The 9,389-nt window shown below is 31.4% G+C and overlaps 1 protein-coding gene across 1 annotated transcript; it reads left to right on the plus strand.

The window, feature by feature from the left end:
• Positions 1 to 1,281: 1,281 nt before the first annotated feature.
• Positions 1,282 to 5,960, plus strand: LOC145053252 (CBS / octicosapeptide/Phox/Bemp1 (PB1) domains-containing protein). The gene is made up of 14 exons (XM_079001258.1): positions 1,282 to 1,687; positions 1,957 to 2,116; positions 2,240 to 2,372; positions 2,751 to 2,921; positions 3,044 to 3,122; positions 3,314 to 3,427; positions 3,553 to 3,619; positions 4,014 to 4,119; positions 4,195 to 4,253; positions 4,532 to 4,635; positions 4,994 to 5,127; positions 5,192 to 5,274; positions 5,356 to 5,445; positions 5,527 to 5,960. Exons 1-14 carry the CDS (start codon positions 1,521 to 1,523, stop codon positions 5,716 to 5,718), a joined length of 1,659 nt encoding a protein of 552 aa, XP_078857384.1. The 5' UTR covers positions 1,282 to 1,520; the 3' UTR covers positions 5,719 to 5,960.
• Positions 5,961 to 9,389: the final 3,429 nt, after the last annotated feature.

Raw genomic sequence — 9,389 nt, forward strand, 5'->3', positions numbered from 1 at the left:
TAAGCGTTTACCAAACATTAACTTTTGTTGTACTAAAATTTGGTTAAACTTATTGTATGTTATATCACGACATACTTATGTTATACTAAAAGTATTATATCTTGGTAATTAACATGGTAATTATCAATTTGGAAATTTACAAGGATGATAGTTGATATTTAACTACTATCATTAAAATATATGGGTTGAACATTGTGTTTTGTTAATCTTTGCCTACCTAGTATATATGTATATTGGTTAAATTTTGCTAATCATAAAACTACCAAAACTAGAAAAAAACTCAAGTTAATACCATAGAAAATCATATTTTTATTATTGCAACCATGTACATTACATTGCCATTTAACTTACACTCGAACCAAAAAGTACATCTAAATATTACGAGTACAGATGAACAAAAACCCACTATTTAAAGTTTTACCAAAACCTTACTAAATCCCAACTATTTAAAATTTTACCAAAACTTTACTAAACCCCCACACTATTTAAAGTTTTACCGAAACCTTACCAAACCAAAATCCATGACCATACCCACTACTATATCTTAATGATTATCAACAACATAATTACAAAAACCCAAACACTGAACAATAAATGTTTGATTCTTTGGTTACATGCAAGGAGGAAATTGCGCTCACATTCATGGAACAGAACAATAATAGAAGACTTCCATTGCGCTTAAACATATCGGTGAATCAGTCCATTTAAAGAATCTGCATTCACTACCTAATGTTAAAGTGACCCGCTAATGAGGAAGTATCCAAGTAAATAAACTAAAAATCCATAACAATTTCAACTTGGGAGCATAAACAAAATCGTCGTCTAGGGTTGTTGGATGTCCACGATGTTCGTATCGCAATTGATATTCCACACGAATAAAATACCATTTTAAAGGGGGGAAGTTTTATCGTTCAAACCAAAACAAAAATGAAAACCCACTAAGCCTTTCTTCATAAACGAACCGAATGGAAGATAGCATGGTAAAAGGACTAAGATTCCTTCGTGTGCCTGGCATATGAAGGAGGTTAACATGAAGAAGGAGACTGTATCAAAGGCTAGGGACAACCATGCTAGTTTAGTTTGGATTAATGATTAATAATTGGACGAAAGATACAATAAAACAGAAACGTTAGGTGCTAAACATGTAACTTACTCTTTGCATTATACTATTATATTGTATTACAAGTTCAATTATCAAACTAACATAATAATATATTTTAACTTTGTAACATGTACTTCTAACTTCTAAGGCCCATCCGTCGTTTACCAAAAGTGGCAACGTGCTTGCGTGAGATCACTTGCTCCCATGTTTCCAACTATTCGGAGTTGATTTTTGTCTGAGATCAGCCGCAACACAAGAACAGGAACAAAAAAAGAGGGTTAGGGCCCCAAAAAAGCCAAATCGACGAGGCCCTCTCCTCTCCCCTCCATGGAATCTTGAAAAACCCTTCTCAATTTCGTACCTCCATCAAAACCCTTATCACCATATTCATCGGAGGGGGAAGACTCAGAGCAACAAAATGAGCGGGCACGGGCCTCCAGCTCCTCGAAGGAACAGTTCAATGTATAGACGAAACAATCCGTCTACTACCATAAAAAAATCGTTATCAACTCAATCGGAAAATGGAACAACCTCCACCGGAGCCACCAATGGCTATCCACTGAAATCCCCTTCGTCTACTCCCTCGTAAGTTCAATCATATTCATCACTTTTATATATGTTACATAGCAAAAGAACAGTTTAATTGAAGTTGGTTCGAAGGAATTCACGTTCGTCTGGGTAATTTAAACTTGTTTTCAAGTTCATTTCTATGCACATGACATATATGTCGTATGCCTTTTGTTTGTTTTATGACCTTGTTCTTTTTCTTGAAAACTATTCATTTCTCTATGGCGTTTTCTTATTTAGTTTCTACATGGTAAACTGATTAATCTTTGTTTTTTTTGATTGATTAGTGGTGAGAGGACAGTGAAGAAGCTCAGGTTGTCAAAGGCCCTCACAATACCAGAAGGGACAACTGTGTCAGAAGCTTGCAGGAGAATGGCAGCTCGTCGTGTTGATGCTGTGTTATTAACAGATTCTAATGCTTTGCTTTCCGGAATAGTCACAGACAAGGTATGAAAAACTGTAATATGTTTTGTAGTCTATTCTTAGCGATGAGGATGATTAGGGCATTTTCGTCTTTTGTTTTTTCTTACATGATTTTGTTTTTGTACTGATGATTTTCATTGACATTAGGATATAGCAACCAGAGTTCTCGCAGAAGAACTAAGGCCAGATCAGACAATAATATCTAAAGTTATGACAAGGAATCCTACTTTTGTTTCTTCTGATTCTTTGGCGATTGATGCCCTTCAGAAAATGGTTCAAGGTTAGTTTTTATTTTTTATTATATAGATTTCCATTTATTTCATCATCATAATTTAAGGTGATGTACCCCATATCCAAGAACCCCGATGTTATCTACACATTGCAAGTGTTATGCTTCTATTAAGTATAAATAGGCAAGCATAAGTTGCATATCCTAAAGTAATTTCATCCCATTTATGTATGTGGATCAATTTAGGATATATTTGATTCAATACGCGAAAATTAAAGAAAGTTTAGCTAAAATGGAAATGAGTTGAACAAGTTAGAAATTTCCCACAAGTATTTATAACATCCTAAATCGCTTTAGTCAGTTTTGGTAATTTGATTGTAATCATATTTGATAGTTGATATATTATCTATTCATCTATTATGAAAACAGGAAAATTTAGGCATCTACCAGTTGTTGAAAATGGTGAAGTTATTGCATTATTGGATATCACAAAGTGTCTGTATGATGCTATATCTAGAATGGAAAAAGCTGCTGAACAGGGGAGTGCTATTGCTGCAGCTGTTGAAGGAGTGGAACGCCAATGGGGAAATAATTTCACTGGTGATATATTATTATTATTATTATTTTTTTTTGTTATTGTCACAATGGTCAATTGTTTATTGACCATTGTGACCTTTTGACTTACTATGACTGATAATTTTAAATTCATTTCCAAATTTCAGCACCTTCTGCTTTTATAGAGACATTAAGGGATCGAATGTTCAAGCCCTCTTTGTCAACCATCATTTCAGAAAATTCCAAGTACTTTTTTTTTATCTTTGTTACACATGACTAGAATTGTTGTCAATGAGACAAAAGTTACAATCTTTTTTTCTCACTCAAAAAGGTGGGGAAAAGACTCACTTCTCTTGTCTGTGCAAAAGACATAAATGCCCTTTTCATCCCTATCATTGAAAATAGCCACTGAATTCGGTAGCAAAACTGTGTCACAGGGTTGCAATTGTTCTAGGTTCAGATCCAGTTTCTGTTGCTGCTAAAAGGATGCAGGAACTGCAAGTTAATTCTGTTATCATTATGAATGGAAACAGTATTCAGGGCATATTAACGTAAGATTATTGTTTAACTATGTATTTCATTCATTATATATGTTTTAGGGTTTTTATTTTTTAGTTTATACAGGAAGGGTATGTGTGTATATGAAGGGTATAATAGTGATTTTGGTTGCTTGCAGTTCAAAGGATCTTCTCATGCGAGTTGTAGCACACAATCTTCCTCCTGAGTTGACATTTGTTGAAAAGGTTTTCTACTGAAACTGTTTAATTTTTTAAGAACTTTAATTGTGTAGCTAAAAGTTAGAAGAGGACATTTAAGTTTCTAAATTGTCTGGTGATTTCATTGTGATATCTTAATACTAATAGTAATAATAATAAATAGCACTAACAATGCTTGATCATTTCAAGTTGTGGTAATACTTTTTGACTGTGTTGAGTGTTTTACTAGATTTTGTTAAAAAAAGTATTTGCCAATTAAATGAATTAGTAGATAAAATAAGGGTATATAAGAAAATTTTCCTCTTATCATTTTGATGATTAACTTTATTTCCAAACAACTATTGTGGTTTCTTTTGGAATATATGTTTTCGAATATTAGGAAAATGTTTACATTTTTTTATTAAAATTGTTCTTTCTTAAGGTTATGACACCAAATCCAGAATATGCAACTGTGGACACATCGATCCTTGAGGCATTGCATATAATGCATGATGGGAAATTCTTACATCTTCCTGTTGTAGACAAAGGTGAGTTTTACCTTTTTATAATAAAAAAAATTAACATCAGTTTGCATCATAATTTTATATATATTCTTTTGGCAGATGGAAGTGTTGTAGCATGTGTGGATGTCCTGCAGATAACTCATGCTGCTATTTCAATGGTAATTGTAAACTTGTTATACTTAATAATCATTTTTTTCTCCTTATTATGCGTTTTATATAAAGTGATATTGTATTAAGCACATAGCACAAAGCCAATGAAAGGATATAGTAGTTGTATTATTTTGAACTTTTTTGATATTAAAGATTAGCTTTTGGGATAGTTTGAAAATTGTTACAAAAACCCTTCAACTTTAGGGAACTGTTCAATTACCTACTAAACTTTAAAAACTATGATTTAAGTGGTCTTTAAAGGGGATGTTTTTTTAATCTTTTCCAGGCTGAAAGTAATTCAGGTGCTGATGTGGCAAACACAGTGATGCAGAAGTTCTGGGATTCAGCACTCAACCTAGACCCACCAGATGATTATGATGACAGTCACAGGTCCCCCCCCCCCCCCCCCCCCCCCCCCCCCCCTATTTTTTCATTGTTTTGTTTATTATAGCATCCTACTTTCATTTCTTTTTACTGCAACATTGTACTTTGAAAAATCTACACAGTTATATCAATTTTATCCAAATACAACAATTTCCACTGTATGAGAAAAAACTGGAAGAACAATTCTATATTCTGTAGAGTTTTAAAGAATCAAAGAAATGAAAGTAAGATTCTATATTTGATTATTCTTGTATTTAGTCCCAAAATCAAATCAAAGTTAAGTTTGCTGAAGTTATATCTTTTGGCTTAGAATCTATAGTTTAAAGTATTGTCTGAATGTAATTTTATTTTTTTTATTTTGCAGTGAAATGTCTATGTCAGTAGTTATGCAATCGGACCCTGTAGAAGGAGGGAGGGCATATCCGTCTCTTGGTCTTGGGAATTCTTTTGCCTTTAAATTTGAAGACTTAAGGGGACGTGTACACAGATTTACTTTTGGTAAGTTTTATTTCTTTCATGTAACCCTAATTTTTTTAATTTAATCAAATTCTCAACATTTCAGGCACTGAAAATCTTGCTGAGCTGGTTTCTGCTGTTGCTCAAAGGATGGGTGGCAGTCTTGATCAAAATCCTCCTCAACTTTTGGTATTTACCATTTTTTATTATTATTATTATTATTATTTGTTTTATAAAAATCAGATTAATTAATCATTTTTGTGTTTTTAGTATGATGACGATGAGGGCGATAGGGTTTTGCTAACTACAGATAGTGATCTGGCTGGTGCTGTTAATCATGCCAGGTCAGCAGGACAAAAGGTAGCACAAACTTTTACCATATGTTAACAATTGTTTCTTAATTCTTATTACATGACAATGTTGTATTGTATCTAATTTTAGGTGTTGAGATTGCATTTAGACAACTTGGAATTTGGGCAAATGAAAAGAGAATCATCACAATTAGATATGGTTGTAGAAGAGCAACAAACACAGATCTCAAAATCAAACCATTTACAGACTGGAATTTTGGCAAGTGCAGCAGTCATTGCAGGTATCGCATGTGTAGTCTACTTGAAACGTGCCAACCAATGAGTCACCTTTATACTGACATCAAGTTTTATTTACTTATACATACAAATGCCTTGAAAGGTCATTACAAAACGACGTTAAGTTTTATTTATTTAAGCAAAATGGTGGTGGTTGTGAAGAGCGAATAAAAATTGAGATACCCGAAAAAAAAAACAGCAAATTTTTGTTATGTTATGTTTATATGTATTGTAATATGAAGTGATTTCTTGGAGCAAATGACTAAAATGATAGTCGACATGGTCAAATGATTTTGATTTTTGGTACCATTTTTGAAGTTTTTAAAAAAATGTTTGTAGTGTTTATGATCGAAAATAGAGGAACAGTTGGTTAAAATCTTTACTTCGCTTATCGTTTTTAGCATTCTAACACAAAATAAGATGTCCTCACCATAAGCAATGGCAAAGGAAAAGGGCCAATCGAAGGAAACCAACCAAATCAGAACATTTGACAATGACAAATAGTGTGAATTCCATAAAACATTTGACAATGATGTAGAAAGTTGCAATGTTCTAAAAAAGGAATCAGACCAAATAATACAATCGAGAAACCTGAAAGGGATATATCTGAAACCTCTGGCCAAAAACAATTCATGCACAATAGAACGAAGTAGATATTCAACTTTCCCATAAGGACCCCACTCCCTAGGCCGTTATTCATATATGCATGGATAGACAATATATAGATGCACAAGACCTATGTTGTTGTGTTGGAATTAATGTGGAAGACAAAATTAATTGTATTATTTGTGAGTTTTTGATCAAAATAGTGTTGTTGAAAAAAATATTTACTAATTTAGTATAGTTTTAAAAATATTTAACAAAGTTTGTGTCTTTTTATTTATTTATTTATTTTTTTCAGTTTTCTTATTGTTTTTATTTTATTTGAATTTTACTTTTTTTAAGTTCAGGCTTTTACTGTTTTTTATTTTCAAAAATTAAGTGTTTTTTTTTTTTATTTTTTTTTTTTATAAATTTGTTTATTTTTGTTTATTTTTAAATACATGTTTAACATAGTATATAAAACAAAAAAACACATAATTTCATATATTATCATCAATTAAAAATAAGATACTTTTAATGAATTACATTATTATAATTGATTCTTGCATAGGTAAAAAAAGCATGAAAAGTAGATTTTTCTTTAGAAATCTTTCTAATAATGATACAATGTTTTATTTTGCATAAATTACACGAATTGTTCCTGAGGTATGGGGTATTCTGTGTGTTTGGGTCCCTAAGTTTTATTTTTTAACTCGTAAGGTCCCTAAAATATATTTTTGTTACATGTTTGGTCTTTATCTTAAGTACCCTTATTTATTTTTTTTTAAATGTAATTTGTTATTTATTTATTAAAATTATTTATTAAACAAAATGGGTCCCACTCCCACCCTTCACATCACTATTCCTATCGTCTCTTCGGTTTCCTAAATCCTGAACTCTCTATTTTCTTTAACTCTATCGGACACCAGACCAAGAGACGCATAAATCCTCCTTCGCCGGCGACCTTATCCTCGTCGGCGACCCTTATCTCCATTCTCTCCATCTCCGAGAACTCTTATACACCTTTGAACGATCTTCTTGCCAACGTGAATCTCATCTACGACGGGTGTTGGTACATGGTTTTGCTGAAGAATCATGATGGGGAATCGACAAACTTTCTAGAACACCAATCGACCAGATGCACCCACAAATGATTACATGATACCTTCCAATTATTGCAGGTTTGAGAATCGATTTTTGAAGATCGATTTCTCACAGATAAGGCCCATGCCAGCTCCCTCGAATAGTCCGATTTTTCCTCCACGACGATAAGGGCAAAAAGATCTACTACTTTAATTCCGGTTTCAAAAATAGATAATTTTGTATCTAACTGTATAAAGGCTTCTGAAAATCATGAAAGACATTGTTTATGAACTGGAGGAAGGTTGATAAGCCCTTGCCATCGACCACCATTGTACCACCGATCTCCATCAATCTTTTCTCTTCTTCCCTTCCTGCTGTTAGACCATCTTCCGTATTTCTTGTTGCTTCATTGATCTTTTTGGCATATGGGTTTCAAAAATCAAGATTGTAAATGTTTTAAATCTATTGTCTTTACCAAATTTTGATATTGGTTTTGGTTTTAAGGTTTGATTTTGAAGTTTATCGATGTATGATTTCATATTTGATGCCAAGGTGTGTACATTTGAGGTTCATCAGGCTGCAAATTTGGGTTTCATTTGACAAGATCGATAGATTTTCATAAACCGATGATGGTTGTGATGTTAGGCGCCGACTGTGATGGAGAGGGTGTTTGAGATTACTTTTGAAATGACTTTTTGCTCATAACTTTTCCAAAAAGTCAAAAAATGCCAAAAGATGTTTGGAAAAAAAGTTTTTTTCAAAGCAACTTTTTGTAAAGAAAAAAAAGGGTTTCCAAAAGTAAGGAAAATGTGACTTTTTTGCCTTTTAGCATTTTAAAAGCTAAATTACATTCGAAAGTCAATACATGCAACCCTAATATTTTTAAAAACAACTTTTGGCTTTCGCCTCCTCAAAAGCTAAAGTCAATAAAAAATTTTACAAAAATAATTTTTGAGCTTAAAAAGTAATCCCAAATACCCCAGAGTCTTTATGACATTTCATGAACAAAATGAAAGGTAAGAGTTTATAAGATTTATGTACTTGTCCTTTTATAAGATTTATGCTTTTAAAAAAAAACTTATTTGGTTGTATTCGTGATTTTCTAGTAATACAAAGATGAAGGGATATGGATTGTCGGAGATGATGGCTTGTGGGAGAAGACGTCGTCTTTACTAGACTAATTATTGACTTTACTCATTTTGTTGTATTCGTGGTTTTCCGGTGGTATTTTACCCAGGTAATGGATGTCAAGAAGGATAAAGGGTTATTTTATAATTTACTAGATTAATTAGAAATTTGTGATAATAAATTAAAAAAGAAAATATATAAATAACAAAATTAATTAAAAAATAAAAAAGACATAATAGTCTTTTTAGGTCGGACAGAGACTAAGCGTGCAATAAAAACAAACAATAGGAACTTTTTGAGTTTAAAAAGAAATGTTAGGAACCAAACACACAAGTTACTCCAAACCACATAGACCATTGGTGTAGTTTACACTTTCATTTTTAAATAAACATCTATGTTTATATTAAAAATGACAAGACGACTATTTAATAATAATTTATCTTAATTATTACAAACTTTAAGTATTACTCTAATATTCTTATAAATTTTAAAATTAAATATAAACCCGTTTAATATATATATATATATATATATATATATATATATATATATATATATATATATATATATATATATATATATCGGAATTTAGATTTTGGTTAAGACTAAGTTTAATATTAAAAAACTTATCAAAAATCAAAATAATATGATATATTATTAAACTATCATTTCCAATTTCTTTTGAAACAGAAAGACCTTACAAATCCATTCATACTAATATTAAAAAGACAAGCACAAACAAAATTATTTAAAAATATATATATATATTTTTTCACTGTACCTCATAGGTAATTAAGAGGGGTGAGTTTCATGTACATAAAGATGCTTTGTTCTATTTATTATTTTGATTTTTATTTACAAAAAAGAAAGTAAGAACGTGTCTTTTTTTTTTTCTTATTGAATTCCATAATTGTTTTAAAATAT

The sequence above is a fragment of the Lactuca serriola genome, chromosome 5 (genome assembly GCF_051521515.1).
Source record: "Lactuca serriola cultivar US96UC23 chromosome 5, Lser_US96UC23_V15, whole genome shotgun sequence".
NCBI lineage: Eukaryota > Viridiplantae > Streptophyta > Magnoliopsida > Asterales > Asteraceae > Lactuca > Lactuca serriola.

Bases quoted from the DNA above. Each gene is read 5' to 3' on its own strand.
- LOC145053252 (XM_079001258.1), top strand. From the start codon at position 1,521: ATGAGCGGGCACGGGCCTCCAGCTCCTCGAAGGAACAGTTCAATGTAT. The intron at 4,120-4,194 runs GTGAGTTTTACC...TTCTTTTGGCAG, and splicing joins TCTTCCTGTTGTAGACAAAG to ATGGAAGTGTTGTAGCATGT. The intron at 4,254-4,531 runs GTAATTGTAAAC...AATCTTTTCCAG, and splicing joins CTCATGCTGCTATTTCAATG to GCTGAAAGTAATTCAGGTGC.